The 20,118-nt window shown below is 37.3% G+C and overlaps 2 protein-coding genes and 1 long non-coding RNA gene across 6 annotated transcripts; 1 reads left to right on the top strand and 2 right to left on the bottom strand.

The window, feature by feature from the left end:
• Nucleotides 1-589: 589 nt before the first annotated feature.
• Nucleotides 590-11,094, top strand: LOC105263753 (epidermal growth factor receptor kinase substrate 8-like protein 1). The gene is made up of 10 exons (XM_011300161.1): nucleotides 590-749; nucleotides 4,727-4,799; nucleotides 4,873-5,108; nucleotides 5,272-5,608; nucleotides 5,723-6,936; nucleotides 7,043-7,160; nucleotides 8,799-9,056; nucleotides 9,111-9,276; nucleotides 9,578-9,713; nucleotides 9,797-11,094. Exons 2-10 carry the CDS (start codon nucleotides 4,754-4,756, stop codon nucleotides 9,875-9,877), a joined length of 2,592 nt encoding a protein of 863 aa, XP_011298463.1. The 5' UTR covers nucleotides 590-749; nucleotides 4,727-4,753; the 3' UTR covers nucleotides 9,878-11,094.
• Nucleotides 763-2,268, bottom strand: LOC105263752 (uncharacterized). 2 transcript variants are annotated; one of them, XR_891920.1, is made up of 3 exons: nucleotides 1,527-2,268; nucleotides 1,211-1,465; nucleotides 763-1,133 (listed from the first exon to the last, which is right to left on the bottom strand). It is a non-coding gene; the product is annotated as an uncharacterized lncRNA (long non-coding RNA). The 2 variants fall into 2 exon arrangements; XR_891921.1 differs by having other exon boundaries at nucleotides 1,579-2,268.
• Nucleotides 9,676-19,879, bottom strand: CRMP (Collapsin Response Mediator Protein). Of its 3 annotated transcripts, XM_011300165.1 has the most exons (10): nucleotides 19,498-19,879; nucleotides 16,767-16,861; nucleotides 16,351-16,663; nucleotides 16,056-16,235; nucleotides 15,874-15,987; nucleotides 15,107-15,339; nucleotides 13,051-13,387; nucleotides 12,621-12,776; nucleotides 12,125-12,483; nucleotides 9,676-9,725 (listed from the first exon to the last, which is right to left on the bottom strand). In XM_011300165.1, coding segments are annotated over exons 1-10 (1,827 nt in total). In that variant the 5' UTR covers nucleotides 19,537-19,879; the 3' UTR covers nucleotides 9,676-9,724. The 3 variants fall into 3 exon arrangements, with proteins under 3 accessions (XP_011298467.1, XP_011298464.1, XP_011298465.1); XM_011300162.1 differs by lacking the exon at nucleotides 9,676-9,725 and having other exon boundaries at nucleotides 10,143-12,483; XM_011300163.1 differs by lacking the exons at nucleotides 9,676-9,725; nucleotides 15,107-15,339 and adding an exon at nucleotides 13,954-14,186 and having other exon boundaries at nucleotides 10,143-12,483.
• Nucleotides 19,880-20,118: the final 239 nt, after the last annotated feature.

Genomic DNA, 20,118 nt, shown 5'->3' with positions numbered 1-20,118 from the left:
TTTCAAGAAATCGTGGAAAATTCAGAGCCAAGAAATATATAATCTAAATAAAAAAAAATTGGTTTTCTTCTAGTAGAAATCCTATAAAAACGAAAAAACTTGTAGACTTTGCATAAACAATCAATAAACATCCAACCTACAATACTCCTTCAACTAAAAAAAAAATGCGATTCCCAGAGAATTTACTGATCTGTTCAGTGAGTTGTCAGTAAAATCTCCAGAGTAAAGGGACTCATGGGAATTTTTACCCAAATCTTTTTTATAGACCCATTCAAGAATTCCCAAAAAAGTGACCTCACAAATTTCGCAATCTTCTTCAATTCCAAAAATATTGAGACTTATTAAGACTTTGTTTTCGGTAGATTTCAGTTAAAAATTCTTTCTAACGAAAAAGTGACAGGTGTAATTCCGGGTAAACCCTTGCCTGAAAGAATCATGAAAAATTTTTACCTGATTTTCCGTGTGCTCATACGCACCTGAAAGCGAGGTATTGTCATATAGTGTGCGCTCCGTGGAGAATCTCAGGTGGGGAACCAATCAGCGGCAACTAGAAAGAAAGTCAGCGTCGAGGCCGTACGGTAACGAGTGCTGACGAGCCACAGGTAGTAGCTCAGGTATTTTCAGTAGACGATGAGTTCCTAAGTTCCAAAGAGCATCACTCGGTTCAGTGTCACCACGAAAAAAAAAACCTTCCATCGCAATTCCCCAACAATAATTCACCTACATGCTAGTCGTGTAAATAAATAAAGGTAAGTACACAAAGTGAGTGTTTGTTAAAATTCTATTAATTACCAAAAATCCATTAGACTCGTGATAGACGATGGCAGATGAATAGGTGCGAAAGGAAAATTGGGGAATAAATTCTTCTGCAATGATGGATAATGATGGATAATGATGGATAATTATCGCTGATGATACTGTGCATTCTGGGGGAATTGAAACGGTTAAAATAATATGTGATCCATGTACTTATGTTTCTTAAGAAAAGTGGAAACCCCGTTGTTACTTGATAATATAAGGCCCAGTGCATTGAAGTGGCGCTCCTTGTTCCATGTGTTTCTCCTCGCCAACATCGATTGACCATCCCATTCGTTAATCTTTCGATCGATGTATCTTCCAGGAAACACAGACCTCTGAAAAGTCAGTTGATTTTTCAATCCCATGTTCGACCTATCGATCACGTTACCTCGGTCTCGAGGTAACGACTCACCCTCCCATGTTTGAAATTCCAAGAGTACATTGGAATTTACAGTAATAATCCGACCAACCAGAGATCCTTCGGGTACAGTTAGCGAGTGATTTAGAATAAAATCAACATTTATTCCTGTAATAACCCAACCAGCTGCACGTAATGCCATCGTCAAATCAAATGAAAGTGCGAATCAATGGAATTTCATTGGCGTATTTAAATCTCGATTCTGTGCGCCTCCAGGATTCTCTCGGATTCGACTAATCATCGATATGCCTGTATTTTAAAATGTGAAAAATCATTTAAATTATCATTAAAAAAGGATAAGAATGTGTACCGGCATCGAGTGAGAATTCGTAATTGCTACGTTCCAGCCGAATTAACGGTACCTCCAGTCTCAACGCATATTCCTTTCGTTGCATGCCACACAGTGCTGTTTCTTAACTGTTGGAGCTAAATTCTTGATTGTACCTTCATTTTGTTGCCACCATATCCTCAGTCATTGTTATCGTGAAGCTGATAAGAAACATATCTGACGGATAATTTAAAAAATAACCAAAGAATAAAGACAAATACTGATTCAAACCGATCTCACTGGCAAGTAGCTTATCAATGTCATAAACTAATGCGATCACTTTCCTCCAACTCTTCGTCAACACAATCATAATCCCGTATCAGCCAATCTAGAAATAACTCTCCATAGGTTCCATAGGTAAATGCCGATTGGTACGTGTGCCGAGGAATCGAATAAATTTTCCATGATAATATTCCAATGACTGGAATTCCAAACATGTCTGAATATGTTTGAATAATACCACACGAACAGCCAGTGATTTATCTCTCCGATTTTTCCCATACAAATCTATCGACACAACCATGGAATATAATCAAAAATCCATAATTAGACGTACCAGGGAAATAAATATATTTCACATAGAGAAGATGGGAAACGCGTTTCGGAATTCTTGAATTTTATGCGTAGAAAGTTGCTTGTGGAATGCGACACGGAGTGTTGTGAGAGTCGCCTTGAAGAGGTCGAATTAAAAAACAAAAAGAAGCCTTATATACAAGAGGAAAAAAAAAACAACCGAAAAATCACTATAAGCTTGCATTCCAGAGGGAAAGGTTGCACTCGGCTTCCCTCATGGCTGTACAAATATATATTTGTGCCCATATTCACATTTCTTCTTCATACCAAGTTGAGAAGGCCCCACACACCCGGAATACCTTTCATTTATATCTCCTTCATTCACCTCAGCCTGAGTCTAACGTAATCCCAATTACAACTGATAGTCTGTCTCTTTCACAATCATTGATTCATGGTAATATCGATCTTGTGGAGAACTCAATCAACCTGTTCCATGGCGCTCTCAAGGTAGTCAAATGACTAATTATTTACTCCACTTAACTTGAGTAGATTATTTGTATTTTTTTACTGCCAAAGGACTAGCCTCATTTGTCGTGGGTGCGACAGAGGATTGAGAAATTCACAACAATTTATTGTTCGTCTTATTCGACTCCAGCTCACACGTACCCCATCCAGTGATTCTGTATTTATGATGGTGTAACAGACGTTTATAAGATGTCACAGCTTCTCAAGGTCGTATATCTCATATTCTAGCCTCAATAATCCATTGCGGTGTGAATACATTGTATTTTATTCAGTTTTCTCACCTGGGTGTGTCCATCTATCCATGATTTCATTTATTTTATCAAGTTGCTGTGCCCTGCACTCGAGTTTTCACAATTCTAATTCATAATCTCCAGAATTTTAATTTCTCCACTGATTATTTCATTTGTAAACGAAATTTCAATTATTATGGTAACTTTCTATGAGATTGAGCGGTTCATCTAGAATTTTGGAATTTTCTGGAATTTTTTGGATTTTTTTGGAATTTTTTCAAATTTTTTGGAATTTTTTGGAATTTTTCGGAATTTTTTAGATTTACCTTTAACTCATAATTCTCAAAAAATGAAGACACTGGACAATTAAAATAATTTGGACTCTGCAAATGATGAATTATTGTAACTGGCAGTTAGTCAGTTACCACTGCCAGTTGATTCCCATTCTCCTCAAAGTTTGATGCAAGTGAAGGGATTTTGAGGGTAACGAACAGACATGACTTATAAAAAATGAGTTTATGCATCGTAATACACAATTACACCATCGATACAGCGACAAAAATGACAATAAACAATGCCAATCGGTACATAAGCATCGCAGAGTAAATGTGTAATGGTACGGACGGATAGACATAACGGTCAATGAACTACGAGTGTGTAATTCTTCTGTAATTACGACTAGAGGATATGCAGGCATACCTGCAGAAGAAGATATTCCTGCAGAAGGGAAAAGTACAATTCCTCGATAAAAATTACCACATGCACCCCCATACAGAAATTATTCAGTACATGTGTTAGAGTGAGTGTTATCGTATTTCATCAAGTTTATTCATTCATAAATTTTTACATAGATGGAATACAACCAATGCCTGGAATGCAGTCGAATGGTGAAATTAAAATGACTCAGTCATCCGTGAATCAACTGTACAGACTGGCATTATCCCTATACTGACACGGGTCAGTAATTATCGATGATTTGAATGAGAAATGTGACATATAAAGATCACACAGGACTTGGGAAATTCATCGTCAACCTTGCCATATCTGTAATCAATTTTTACTCGATACTAGCCTCGTGTCAGATTGAATCTTGATGAACGAGTCATACGCAATTGACCGTGTGGGCATACGCCCGCTCAACTTTATTCAATACTCATGTCTCTTGTAAGTGGCTGCATACCATCATCATAATCATCTTATTTGCTTTCATGTAATTAATCGCGTCAACGATAATATTTCCCATGTCATCGTTCAATACGTCAATTTCGTCATTGAGCATTTTCATCATCCAACTTTCACTCCTCCATGATTATTATACCGGTATTTAGGGTACCTCGATACTTTGGCCTTTTTTTTTTCTTTGAAATATCTTTTAATGTTTCGAGTTTAGCTTGCGTTTTAATAGTCACATAATTGTAAACCTTGGAAAAAGTGAAAAGTCCATTTATTTCATGGGTTTATAAATATTTGGATAATAATCCATTAGACTTGTGATAATCCACTATTTTCCGTCCGCTGTAATTGGGGAGAGGAAAAATTCATTCAGAAATTTTACTGGAAGTTAAATGAATCATTTTTATTTTTTATTTTAACATTCAACATTTTAATTCGATGAAAAATTCTACAGAAAACTGAACACCGTCTTATCATCGAGGCAATAGGTGTTGCTTTGAATTAGGCCAATTGTAATTTCATTTTATCAGCGAAGCGGTAGTTTAGCTTTCGTGTCGCCAATTATGGTGATGTGTCGTACCTCTTCTTGGCTCATTCTCGCTCAGCCGGATATACAATACGTCCAGGTCATATTCCAGATTTGTATTGGTGAATGCAGAGCCCGAGAGACATCCCAGTAATTACTTGATATTCAAGATTATGGTTTTATGAATATTATTTGTATTTTTTTTTTTAAAAAAGGTACGTCAGTGGGGAGCTTACACGACAATGCCTTACTACAATAGTGGCCACACCCCGTCTCCTTATGCAAAAGGTATTGTATCCAGAGGGAAATGATAAAATTAGCAAGTGAATAAATATTTAATGAGTACTTGTGAAATTGATAGATGTGATGAGCGGCCCTTCCAACTCCTCCGGTAGCAGAGGTGGTCCAGGGACCGAACCAACTTACATGATGGAACACTTGGCGACTTTCACAGTGACTAAGGAAACTGGTATTGTTTATCCAGCTGATGGCATGCGAAGACTCCTCCAGCTTGAAAAGAGCAATGGGATATGGAGCCAAAAGATGCAGCTGCGCCTGGAACGCAATTGGGTTTTGATAATGGATAATGAAACTGGGGTACTTACGAAAATATTTATATCACCTCTGACTAGAAATTTATCATACAATTTGGAAATTCGATACGAGTGGGATTGATTTGAATATCTCACGTAAAGTCTCTCACCTACTGTTGAAATAGTAATAGCAATGAGGAATGATGAATAATTAATGTGTCTCGCAGGCGGTGATGGAGAGATTTCCGGCGGCCCTCATTCAAGAGCCCACAGCCTTCACCTCGAGAGATCCAATGGAGATGTACAATAATATCCTAGTGTTTACAGTGGCCGACGACGTTGGCTCAGGACAGCGAGCCGAGATGCACATATTTCAGTGTCAGAGTGTCTCAGCTCAGGATCTTGTGGAGGACCTGAAGATGTTGCAACTGGGAAAACTAGTACCAGGTGGTTCGCCTCGTGGTCCAAGGGGTCAAATACCACCACCTCCAGCACTACCACCACCAGAGCCACCGTTAAACGGCGTCAATGTTCGAGAGCAGGTATCAGCTTTCAATGCAAACAGTAAGTTCTTTCAGTATCTTTGACGTTTACAACCAACGCATCATAATAAAAAATAATGAAAAAGAAAAAAATATGGGAGGATTAGTAACGGATATTTCCATACGCTCGTTAAAGGTCCCACTGATCGTGAAGAGAATAATGACGAGGTGTCATCGACATCGTCGGAGAAGTACGAGAGAGATGTGACGATTCTCAATCACTGCTTCGATGACATAGAAAAATTCATAGCTCGACTACAGCATGCAGCTGCCGCCTCCAGAGAGTTGGAGCGTCGGAGGCGCAATAGAAAATCGAAAAAACGTAATCTCGGTGATGGAATGCTGACAATGCGTGCGAAACCACCACCTGAGATGGAGTTCATCGATATATTTCAAAAATTCAAACTCTCATTCAATTTGCTGGCTAAATTGAAGGCCCACATTCACGATCCAAATGCACCAGAACTCGTCCACTTCCTCTTTACGCCTCTCGCTCTGATAGTCGATGCATCTCATGATACTAATTATGATCCCAATTTACCCAGCAAGGTGGTATCACCTTTGCTAACACGTGAGGCTGTTAATCTTCTGATAAACTGCGTTACATCGAAAGAAACTGAACTGTGGCATTCACTGGGAGACACTTGGCTGATTCCTCGAGATCAGTGGAAAGGTCATGCTCCATCCTATCATCCGGTATTCATGGACGGATGGTCACCGGAATATCCAATACCTGAGGATCGTGATCATGATCATTTGGCATCACTGCTCAATGCTGATAAGCAGAAGCGAGATGACATTCCTGAACAACAGGGGGATAATTATTATGGACATCGTGATGTCGAGGAGTCTCACTACAGCAGTGATTATCTCGAGTATGAGAGCCGTGAGGAGCGCGGGAGTAATGATTATTTCGACAGGGAGAGAAATTATGGAGCGGGATCGGAACTTTATAGCCGTGAGGAGAGGGATAGAGTCGATCAGACACGAGCGCACAGTGACATTTCGGTGGATTCCATTGAACGCACACCGAGAAATGCCTCTGGCATCGATAGGGCGCAGGAAGCCTGGCTGGATGATCTTGTTGGACGTAATGCCAAAATTGTTCAAGTCACTTATCCTAGAACAGCTAACAATGATAAGGAACTGACGGTTGTCAGAGGGGAGTATCTCGAAATTCTTGATGACAGTAGAAAATGGTGGAAGGCGAAGAACTCTCGAGGGCAAGTGGCTCACGTTCCCCATACTATTGTCACTCCACATAATCCCTCTCATCCCCCTGATGATATTTTTAATAATCCTTTGTACTCTACGCGGTATCAGAGGCAGTCCCATGGCTACAACTATGAGGTGAGGAAAAATCAAAATCAAATCAAATTCACTTTCATGATACAAGTTGAAAATTATTTTTACGCATACCGAATTATTATTCCACGATGATTATTCATTATTATAGGATTCAGAGATTGAAGGAACGAGCACTAGTCCCGGCCCAGAAGCTACTCATCGATCACACGCCATTCCTCCACCTGCACCAGCTGACTGGGTACGCAAAGAACGTCTCGGCAAAAAAGGTGAATTTCGATATTTTTAAATTCAACTTTGTTCACTCAAGAAATTCCCAATATCTAATGACAGATCGTCTCAAACTCTCGCTATTTTATCCGTGTACATAAGATATCGTTCAGACTGAAGCTCTACCATCGATTTTTTTATCGAATAATTTATTCGAAAAATGTAGAACCAAACAAACAATCTTTATTTCCAGTTACAAACGAATTATAAGAACCATATGCAGTGTCACTAGTAGAGCCTTTAATGAGGCTATTATATAATATATTTTTCCCTCTTTTTTCACCGATAGTAAATCCTTTACTATAATCAGGATTGAGAATCTTTTAAATTAAATCATTCCAGATTACTTTGTAACGCTGCAAATTCCAGAAATTAGCAAGCGTTATCATTAAAAATAATGCAATATGCCTTGTATTTATCAACTAACCAAATTTTAGTTTTTACGATTTATCACCATTATTACGATTATATATTTTCACGAAGTCTTCCGCATTAACGAATTTAAATTTGAAATCTTAGCCGATGATTGAGGTATTGCAGAGAGTTCTATTATGTATATCTAGAAAGATTGAGTAATTTTCCCTAATGATAGTGAAGACATCTTGAACATTGGTGAATTGTTAATACTATTTTACATTTCATGCAAACGAATTGTCCTAGTAGTATTTGTTATGTTTTTGTTGAATGTTCCGCAATTGATGTTTGTTTTTGTACACAGAGGTGGGTAATGCATAATTTGTCTTCAATACAATAGTTAAATTCTATGAGTCATCCTCTGACTTCGTGTCCAGTTTGTGTGAGATAAGAATTTTTTTTTAATATCGGAGATGGTTGAAAATTGTTGCGCCTGGCATTGTATGTAATGTTTGAAATCATATTCTTAAGAATCACATCTTATACATAATATTTTCTACATTGTTAGTTGTCAGCTGATCGTTAGGGATAGCATCGTTTGTCGGTTATTAATTGTAATTTATGTAAATCTTTTTTTATCAATAAAACATGAATTATTTGAAGTGGAATTTATGTTTTACGCTTTTGTCCTGTTTATTATTGTCGCAACAATATGTCCATTGGGCTCTTGAGTTTCAGACTCGTTAAGGATCTTCTACACATAATCTTTCTTTTTCACTTCGTTATGCATTTCATTTTATTGCTGGTTTAGTGTGGCTTGCAAATACAGATGACAACTCTCAAACCTCTACCGATTATTGCTTATTTATAATATGGGGTAAGTTTGTTTAAATATCTAAGTGGTCTTTAAATTCGTTAAACAAATTCATTTTTTTACCGGGAGAAGATCATGTTCAATTTTTCTGGAATTTCACGTAAAATAGTAGTTTCTAGGGGCAACAGCTTGACTAATGGAAATTTTTGAAATCACATGAATTTTCAAGTGAAAAGAAATTTACTGTCAATTTTTTTTTATTTATAAAAATTATAAGAATTTTTAAAAGAATGCCTGAAATATTCAGTTTAAAAATTGAACAGAAATTTATTGTTCCCAAATATTGGTTATCCGGAATTTCTACGTATTTTTCCATATTTGTTTAACACAGAGAATAAATTGAAAGAGTGTGAAATTTCTGAATTACTCGGTGGAAATATTATATCTCCGCATCCTCTGAAATCCACAGAATCGCAAGGAAATTCGACTCTCCCTCCACGTACAATGCAATTACAACAGCCCAGTATTCCGTCGATGAAAAGTGTAGAAAAATTGAGTAATTCAAAAACGGAAAAAAATATTCCCCTGTCTCTACGAACTGACCCAGTAGCAGTTCCACCACCGCCACCACCACTGCCACCGCCACCACCTCCAATTTCTTCGCGAAGTACGTCATCGAATTCCAGTACCTCAGGGACTCTAAGAAGTAATAAATCCCAGAATGACGGTAAGTTGGTCCTAATGTTACGAATTCCATGGTGATCAATCATTGATTTTTTAGGACCCTCGCAGAGACAGATGCAGGAAGAACTGAAGTGTGTTCTGACGATGTTCCGCGATAAAAAGAAGAATGTCGATATCATCAGAACACCGGAGATTTATTTCGATCAATATTCAACACCTCGGGAGATACAGGAGTGGTTGTCCATGAAAGGTTTCTCCGACAAGTATGGAATAACAAAAAATAATCACAATCACACAATCATTTCTAAATTTAATCCAAAGCTGCTCATCAAGTAATCGTATTTAATCATTCAGGGGACAGTAGGACAAAATAACTTCTTTATAATTACTTTTTTATAATTTCAATAACTTCTTTATAATTACTTTTTTATAATTTCAATAACTTCATGATTCGCGGTTGGTCGCGGTAAATAAATTCCCAGTGCATCCATTTTAGTCTCACGTATCCATTTTCTCCGATACATTTAAATAATTTTTGACTAAACAATTTATTCAAATACACAGAATTTCCCGGCAGTTCAAAGGCATGACTGGTGGTGATTTATTCAGTCTTACGAAACGGCAATTGGAGCAGTATTGTGGTCCCGTCGATGGTAAACGATTGGACAGTCAAATCACACTGTCTCGTAACGCCTCAGGGGTATGTAAATTTCTTGAAAAAAATACGCGAAATACAAATTAATAAAATGGTAGAAAAAATTCACATAAGTACTTTCGGTTCAGTACCATACGGCAAGGACTTGTGAGCTAAAGCAAATATTAGAACGGGCGAGGAAGAAAGTCGACGTCAGTGACCCGCAATAAGGAAAAGACATCTTCAATGAATTCGGGCTTGAGATGAAAAAAAAAAAGGTCCTAGGAATTATTCCTCCAAACAAAAACAAACAAAAATCCCCCGGACAAAATCCTCAACCCTTACATCGATATTACACATATCAATAAATCAAATATTCGTATCTTAAAAATAGAATAGAATTTAAATGAAATTCAGTGTTGTGATTAATGAAATTATGCATTGTTATGTTAATATTTTAATCCTATTCCATGATCATGAATAAGTTTCTGGAAATTGTTATACATTTATGTATTTATTTAAAGCAATTACATACATAACAGATATAAATAAACGTGCAACTCTATATTGTATCATTGGTACGTATTTCAATGACAATTTGTTTCTCATTTTCTTTCGTTAAAATCCGACGCTTATAAGAATACTTGAGTGAACACAATTACAATTACGCAATCCACGTCAACTGTTTTTTCATTACCGTTACTATTTAACGCACTTCTTATAAGGATTTTTAAACAGCTTGAATTCTGCCAGATTATTCAAATGAATTGTGTCATCCGCATGTCTTGAAGTGATTGGCTGTTAAGGGGTTTTTGATTTGCAAAAATGATTCGCTGTAGAGCAGCGGACAGTCTTCAGCATTACAAAATTTCGGTAGAAAATGGTTTTACCACTATTCTAATAATTATTAACAATTACGCTTCAGATTTTTCATCTGGTTTCAATACATTCAAGTGAAATAGGCTTTGGAGTAGATTACCCACAGTGACTGTCAGCTCTATGTCTGACGAGATAAGACTTGATACTGCTATCAAAAACTCAAAATCATAACGACAAACTTATTCTTCATCGATAATTACGATACAATTACGATCGATCTGTCAATTTAATTTGATTGCAAGATTTTTTCCCCGCGAAAAAAAATTCCCAGGAGAAAATCTCCCGGGAAAAAAAAATCGCAGCCAAAGAAATTCTACAACCTCGATATTTTTTTTATCAGGATACCTAAAGCTATCAGTACAGGTCAGTATTTCCCTTCAATCCAGTAGAGTATTTTATTAATGCTTGCACAGAGTTTATCAAAAGTGCAAATTGGTAAGCGAAAGTTGATTCCAAGTTTGTGATGTATGTATGCATTTTCTTGTGGTATATTTCATTATCAAGGACGCAGAATAAGGAGAAATGGTTCATTCAATAACATTGGTACTTGTGAGGCGTTGATAATGAATGAAGAAAAAAAAACAATAATACTGTACGAGGGGATGACGTAATCTTGTTTTGTCAAGAGATTTAGTGAAAATGTATTTGTCAACACAGTGTCACGCAGAAATATTAATTACCCGTCGACTGATATTGTGCGTTTATCTCCGATGTTGAGTGATAACTTACGATTTTTAATTGAAAAAGCTACTAAATTATCAGGGATATCGCCTGTGTTAACCACGTCCCCATTATATTATAACTCGCATTTTATCATTTATGTTATACGGTGGAAAATTTCTTCACTCCTCGACACCGTCAAGTTATAATTCTTATACACTATTACAATTCATACCGTTCATATACACTTATGAAAAAAAAAAAATCAACTTTTAGCTGCATCAATATAACGTCATCGTTGCTCACCAATATAACGCTCTATAAATACCAAATACCCTAGTCAATGCGAATCTCAATAAAATATGATGACAATCATGGAACATCGTTATATGGAAAAACGAACAAAAAACAAAACAATTAACAATATTTAATCCAATAGCGAAGTGATATAACTAGATAAATTAAATCAATCGATGTTCAACAAAACTGTAAGACTTTACTCATCTCGTTTAAACACTTCGCTACTGAATGATTCGTAGTAGTTGCAATTTGCGCCTGAAATCGCCTATTTTTATTCTGAGAGGTAACGAATATGCTAAGAATATATTACGCTAACAAGCAGTAAAAAACATATTAAAGTTGCGCGAATGAGGGTTGTTATGTCATTAAACGGAAACAATAATGACTGATTATTGCCCGTTGGGTGCCTCCCTAGAACGTACAAACATTTGATGAATTTCCCAGTAATATTTCAACTTAACTGTTAATATTTGGTGGTTAGCGAAATGAGAAGCGATTCGAATGCCTCAGATAATCAAAATCATGTTGACGAATACCGTCATCAGAAATATTTGTCACTTCATATATAAGCATATTACCGTACTCCTTTATTTATTCGCGCAAAAGCGTACCTGATCGAAGCATATTTTTAGAATTACCAGAATCCACCAGCACTGCGACCACCCGGAGGATTGTTCACACGAATGCATGCCCGTCTAGCATCATCGACATCCTCGCTGATGGAAAATGTTGAGTCCTGGAGATTGCGTTGGCCCTCCTGACGAGGCCCTTTCGCTGAAGGTGTAACCACTGCCGATTCTGGTAGAGTTGGAGCGCAAGAGATATTCGAAATTGATTTGGGTTTGTTTGGGCGCAATTCATGGGTTCCATTAGTTTGATTAGCTTGGACACGCGCTGCAGCGGCAGCCTTTGCCGCCTCTCGAGCCTTTACAATCGCAGCATCTTCGTCTGCGTATTTCTTTAAATCAGCTGCACTTCTCGCCACTCCCCTGGGTCTCTGAGTCACAATTTAAAAACATCAGTGACAATGAGCTTTCAGAAAATATGAAAAAAAAAAAACCGCTCCACCGCAATTTGATTCAACGGAAAAACTTATTTATCAGTGCAACTAAAAATTAAGTATAATCGATTTACCTTCTCCTTCTCTTCAATCAGGTCGTAGATATATGAAGGGTAGGCTGGAGTCTCGATAAATCTGCCATATCCATGTACGGCCTTGATGTCGCATTCGTCAACGCAAACTCGACCATTGACGATAACATACTCTGGAACCCCCTGCACTTCCATTCCCTGTAAATTTCAAGATTTGCATTTGCAATAGCATTATCTAAATTTATTACTCAAACTTCTGTTGAATTATCATTCCCACACTTCATCGAACGGTAATTTTCATTAAAAGACAATCCTTGAAAATCATTGGGAAATATTCCAGAGCGATAATTAATTTCGGTAGAAATCTTTCCCGGGGTATATCTCCTGAGATGCATCGATCCCGATGAAATTTCATTGTGGAATATTTTTTCATGGGGGAATTTTTCTCATCATTTAATTATCAAGTCCCTACCTCGAAGATGTTGAAGTCGACGGCTTGAGCATGAGTCTCAGCGGAAATTATTCGCTTTCTGTTAGGATCCCAAATAACGATATCAGCGTCGGAGCCGATTGCAATGACGCCTTTTCTCGGATACAAGTTGAAAATTTTAGCAGCATTTGTGCTAGTCACCGCAACGAAACGCATCGGATCCATAATTCCAGCGTGAACGCCCTTCTCCCAGACAACAGACATTCGGTCTTCAACCCCATTCACACCATTAGGGATTTTTGAAAAATCATCCTTGCCGAGGGCCTTTTGATCGGCATTAAAGGTACAATTGTCACTTCCAGTGCATTGAAGTCCATCCCTAGGCAGTACAAAAATAAAATCATTACAAATCATGGGAGATTATCCAACACTTAAAAAATTATTCTTCAAATCTCAAATAAATTATTGAGTGCAATTGCTTGGTTCTTCCAAACGAACATACAAATGTATCGAATACAAGTATAAATATAAAATAATAATATAACAATTATCATTTTTTTATCCGAATAAAATAGAAAAGATTATGAATTTTCATGAAGAATTACAATTGAAAATTCAAGCAATTTTAACTGTTCTTACAGTATCACCCCTGGAAATACATGTTATTCAGTTTTCTCAGTTTTCCTTAGTAGTAAATTCGTTTTAATTGGTATTTGTCGGAATGAGAAAGGCAGTACAAGTGCTATACACCGAGCGTAACAGATAAGGACTCAAGTGCACGAGCGAAAATGGGAAAACACTTTTAAAACTCCATAAGGAGAGATTTGAAATTTCGAAAGAGACTGAATAATAAATAAATAACGAATCGAGTTTTCCATGTAGGTATGAACGATTGCCAGTGACACTTCGAGACTTTCTCAGGCTTTCCGTCGAGTTTCTACTTACTCAGCGAGCTTTTCAATCAAGTATGCGGGTGTTGTGGGATCCGGCCTGAGTGGCGGATCCATTATATAGCAACGACCCTTGTCCATATCTTTTCCATATTGCTCACTGCCATCAATGCCAATACTGGCAGCAATTGGCTCCCCATACACTACACCACCGTCAGCCCGTTTTCCGGATATCACGTCCGCTGTTGATTTGCTCATCACTCCTGACACGTACAGCGGACAGTTGACCTAAACGCGTTCCATTATTTTTTGCTTATTTATTTCTCACGTTATCTGTGATCCGTAAATAGACTATTTATTTTTATCTGTCATAACTGATGCAGTGACATGCATACATCGAGTGAATAAATTTCATTGTGAAATCGCTTGAGACGTCAATCAACGCAAAGGAAAACTGAAGAAAATTTGAATAATAAATCATGCACTTGCCATTATCTAATATCTGAAACATCGAATCGGCGATCCAATCGAAGGGGGACACACCACTTTTTTCAAATACTCAAAATAATTCAAAAGTTTCTTATATTTTTTTTTCAGTTACTCTCTATATCTGGAAGGAATAAAATATTTTGCTGAGAAATATTAAAAAAACTGCTGAATTAAAGATGAGTATTAAAAAACTAAAAATCATAAACATCAAGTGCGATGAATGGAAATGATGGAATGATGGAAAATTTTTTCTTTAAAAAAGCTTACAACCAAAAAAAAAGGAGTGTGTCCCCTAAACGATCAGCCCTTACTTTAATATTTACTTATCGGTTCAGCCTCGTGATGCTCCTCAGTCTGCCAACCCGATTTCTTTCCCCATAAGGAAAAGAGATAAGGCACAATGAATAAAAAAGAAAGGAGGGAAAAAACTCAACAAGACTGAAGAGAAATCTCAAAATAAGGAATGACAAGAATTGACTAGGCTTCCTATGACCCATAAAAACCAAACTGGTTTTGTCTGCGAATGTAGATAAAAAAAAACCAAAGCCAGCCGTCCTCTGGCATCGAGAACATACAAGTTTCTTTAACAGTATTGTATAAGAGCAATTAATCCACGTTGATTAATGCTCACCCCGTGAAACGAGTGGCTCGTGTTGTTTCCTCCTTTTTTTCATTGATTATTCCTTCATCTTTATTCATGATACTCATGGTGAACTCACATAGATAATTTGAGCATGAGATCGCGCGGTGTATCCTCGTCAGGCCTGAGAGGAGGACTGAGTATGTGTCCAGCAGCGTGTCTCCAGCATTTGTGGCTATAGTTGGTACCGTCAGTGCCGAGTGCAGCTGCTAATGTTTCACCCCATACAACAACTCCCCGTTTCCGGGCAGATTCAATAGCTTCCGCTGCACTACGACTCATCACATGCACTACGTATAGCGGGCAGCACACCTGTCCCATATATCACATTTTTCTATCTTTCATGCATTCAGTCATTACAAATAGTGCCATACACTCTTGAAAAATTACACTTTTCATTTTGAATAAAAAAGCGTGAACGTTTTAACAACAACAAAGTGACGTGAAATTTATTTATATATTTTAACTTCAGAAGTGAATTATCACGAATTTTTTGAAAGACTGGGAGAATTTTTTTTATGACTCTGAAGATCCCGCGAATTTAATAGAATTGTTACAGTGGAGAAATTGATAAAATAACATGGAAGCATCAAGACTTTTTTAAAAAATATAAAGTAGAAAAATATTTCGATGTATTGTTTTGAAATAATAATTTTGCGGTCAGCCAATATTTAATAAAACTGTCAATGAAAGTATGTCTATTTTAAAATTGAATTTTCATATTTTTGAATGGATTAACAACTCACGTAAAACCGAATTCTCCCATATTTTCGATCAAAAATTATATTCTACTTTTCATTCAACATCTATTTCACCTCGCATGAACGATGGATGATGAATTCTTACCTGATTTGCTATCATACAAGCCCTGTTGGTAGCCTCAGCCTCAACTTCTTCAGGGCGGGACATCTCATGGCCCTCGGGACCAGTCACACCAGCCTCCAGGAGTTTTTTTGTATTCTGTAATACAATAATTGTGAGTTGGGAAAATTGAGGATAAGAAATTTAATAAAGTCGCTGTGTTTTACCGCCGCTATGATATCGCCGTTTTCCGCGTGAACCATTGCAACCGCTCCAAGATTTTTACACATGGAAAAAGCCTCAATTAATTCTTCATCGTGAAGCATGAAGAGATCTTTATACGCCATAAACATTTTGAAGCTGTTTACTCCGTGTTCTTGGACCAACGTAGCCATTTCTTCTTTTATCTAATTGAGAATTCATCAAGATTATTGAAATAGAGAAATTCAATAAATAATTTCCTGCATAAATATCAGGTATTTTTCCATAATTGAACGATTAGGAATATTCAAATGAAGATACCCTTGGGCTCCAACTGGTGATAGCCACGTGCAGGCCATAGTCACAGCAGACTTTTTCATCCGCGGTTGCTCGATATCGCTCATAAGCTTCAAGAAGTGTTTCCCCTTTACTCGGAATGACAAAATCCATGATCATGGTCGTACCACCAGCAATAGCAGCCTTTGTTCCACGGTAAAAATCGTCCACCGACTTGGCACCCATTAATTCTAATTCAAAATGAGTATGCGGGTCAATACCTCCCGGCATTATGTATTTTCCTCTAGCGTCTATTGTTCGTGTTCCACCTGGAATAATCAGGTTTCGTCCGAGTTGCCTGAAAAATTAAAACATTATAATTGTTTACGATGCGGAGCAAAAGTCAACTGGACGACCGCAGTTTCTTGGAAAAATATGAAAATTATTGGGAAACGTCTCACTTGATAACTCCATCCTCGATGTAGACATCGGCATCCGTCATTTCATCTTCATTAACAACTTTTCCATTTTTTATGAGCAATCGATTCTGAGCACTCTGGAATTATAAAACCAACTTATATTACACCAAGATAATTATACATATATCCTATAAAGTTTCTAAAAAAATTTTACACACTCGCTCCCAGAGTGAAAACTTTAAATAATTAATTTTGATGTACGAGTGGTTTTTGGTGAATTAATTATCCACTCGGATTTTCAAATTCTTTTAAAACTCGATGAGTCCTTGCCAAATAAAATTCCCTGTCGCTCTAGTGATGGGATTCCAACCAGAGGCTCATGGAATACCATTTTTTCCCAATAATAAACGCCGTATGAAAATTACCAAAAAGTCAGCAGCTTAAATTTCTTAAATATAAATTGTCTCATGTACACGTCTGTTTTCCCTGATTGCCCCCTCCCCCCATTACTCCATCCATTAAAAGATACATCCCGTTCCACTCTGGTCTGGACACATTGAGCACTCAGAATGACTTAGTGGAGTTATAAATTCGTTACCCCTCCACCCATATTCACAATAATTCGTGTGATTCAATTCAATTTGTAGAGGCTTACTCTAGATGAATTTTCTCCCCAGATAGCGAATAGATGATATTATTCACAGACAAAGCCCCAGTGATGAAAATAGCGAAGAATTCAAATGGAATAATTCAATCATCAAATTGTCTGGCATGCAATGCGTTTTTGCAGCTTCACAACTCTTTCCCACTTTCCCAGCTACCTATTTATACTATGATGAATCAACATGCTGTACTACTTCCATTATATCAACGTGAGAGATATCTTTTCAGATCTTCTCAGATATATCTCTGAAATAGACATACTCGTCCAGAAACATCATCGGGGTCAGCAATTAGTTGATTCAATTACCGCAATAGTGTATTCATGATAATTTGTGTAATAGCATCATGCTGTGGTATTTAGTAGGGGTATTTATTTTCTGGCTCAAGTTCAATGAATTTCAACCCAGATGAATTTTGTTATGTAAAGATGAGAAAGTCACCCGGTGTGAAAGACCATGTCTAGCTGCTGCATTTTAACCCATCCGCAGGCTAATTATACCGTGGCTATCTCTACATCCAGTTGGGACCACTTCCTCGGAGCGACATGGAAAAATCCCTCAACAATGTGGGAGCGTGATTTGCCATTTTTTAAATAGCGGATCGTCTCGGCTTATGAATTCTCACGGCTCGTTTTCACCAGTTCTTCTAACCGACGCGACATAGTGTCGACGAACTATCGATTCGCGTTGGCTGGTTTATTCCAGGAGGCCTCTACAATCATTAAAATCCCAGCAGAAGATTTTCAACGAATTCCATGGGCAAACCATTTGCTTTCTTCCCTTTTACGCAGCAATCAATTTAATTGGCTTATTCTCGTGATTAATGTTCAAGTAAATCTTTGTATTGATTGTGAGGATAACCAATTCGGAATTTCAAGGCCGCAAATCGAATTGGAGTGGATTTCCGGGGGAAGTATGAGTCAGTAAACTAATGATCGGCCAATTCGATAATGACTTTAGAATTTAGACTTCTTTTATTATCAGTGAAAACAATTTACGAATTCATAGATTTATTTTGTCGAGATCAACAAATTTTTCTAATTATTCTTGAAACATTTTTATCACTCTCAATTTCCTAAATTATAAAAAAAAAAGGCATGTCGGTTTGAAACAGCGATATCGAGAAATCCATTTTCAAAATTTTCGATTCTTGAAATTTGATCTTGAAAGTTCAGACGAACCCATAATTCGGAGCAATATTCAAAAATTTAGGATCCCATGACTGAAATAGAAATTCAAATGTTCAACTGAAAATTGTGTCTATCAAATGAATAAAGCATAATTATTTGTAGCACATAACAAACCATTGAATGAGAGTATTCCAATAAAATATCAAAAGGGAAAAGCATTGAACTTTTTCCCCTCTTCCCTTGTTACTTGAACAGTAGCTGAGCTCGGTGAGCCGCATTATCCCCCTGGCCAATGAACGAATGAAAGCGTTAATGAGTCCGACTATCGATTGCTGGGCGGTTTAATTCAACTTCACCTAAAGCATCACGTACACATAATTTTTTTCCCTATTGATAAATAAATGAGTCGTCATACGCCCACGCGGAATTTTCAAGGCAGAAGACAGAATATATTTTTTATCAAATAATAATCAATATCCCCAAGTCCTGAGTATCTTGAAGTGGGCACTTGAGGTAAGTATATAACGAGCAAACGTCCAACGAAGCACTTTAAAACGTCTTACGAAATTTATAGAGCCAACGGACAGTCAATAATTTCCCAATATTCTCATTATCTTATCCTGCTGCGCTTAAATCAAGATTTTTGATAAATACAACATCAATTTGACTGAATAACGTTACAAAATGGATGAGTTATGCAACAGTTTCAATGTCCAGTGGATTAAAACGTATATTGTGACAGGCGTGGGTAGGTTACATCCAGCCGGTGGATAATCCAAGCAATCAGAGGAAGATATAACATCAGATTAATGGATAAAATACTCCAAACAACAAGAACGGCTCTGCCCTGTTTAACAGGTGGAAGGATGTGAGATAGCGACTGAGCAGGTGCTTGAATAATCAGAAAGTTGAGAACTGAACTACCGATATAACGATACATGTGCCATCACTTTAAAAACAAATGGTATAACAATACTTCACCTGCAAATGAATCGGCACTTTTTTCACCGGAGTACTCATGGTTTAGCACTGGATATTTTTTATCCCAGAAATTTATCTACAAATATCTACTAATAACTATTAATATGTATGAGTCCAATTATCAACCCAGATGATAACGCGTAGATATCACTATTTCGACACTTGGAACACTGGGGTAGAATCGATACTTCACCGCGAAAACGATGAATTAAAATGGAAAGTTCGGTGGGAATTTTTCACTTGGATACTTCCCTTTGAATTCAAAGTTGGATATATTGAACAGAATTGTGACGAGCACTGCCCAAGACGTTATATACTACGTACATAAAAATCGCGAAAAAAAGTGAGTTTGCGCGGGGCTCAGCCAAAGCCCAACAATCGACTGAATTTCATTTTGTGTGTGCGTTGCGCAGTGCACGATCTTAACACCGTATGCGCCCCACCCCACACTCCCCTATATTTCCCCACATTCCCCTATATTCCCGTATAACCCCTCCTGCTCTTTTTCCAGGCAACACAGCCATCTCTCGAAACGACAACAGATGTTACGCTTCCACCGGTCACACATCTGACAGCTCTCTCTCCCATATGTAAACATACACTTTTTCCTTAAAAATTTTA

The sequence above is a fragment of the Fopius arisanus genome, unplaced genomic scaffold, assembly GCF_000806365.1.
Source record: "Fopius arisanus strain USDA-PBARC FA_bdor unplaced genomic scaffold, ASM80636v1 scaffold00016, whole genome shotgun sequence".
NCBI lineage: Eukaryota > Metazoa > Arthropoda > Insecta > Hymenoptera > Braconidae > Fopius > Fopius arisanus.
Note: the sequence above shows the minus strand (reverse complement) of the source record. Positions and strands in the feature narration are given on the sequence as shown.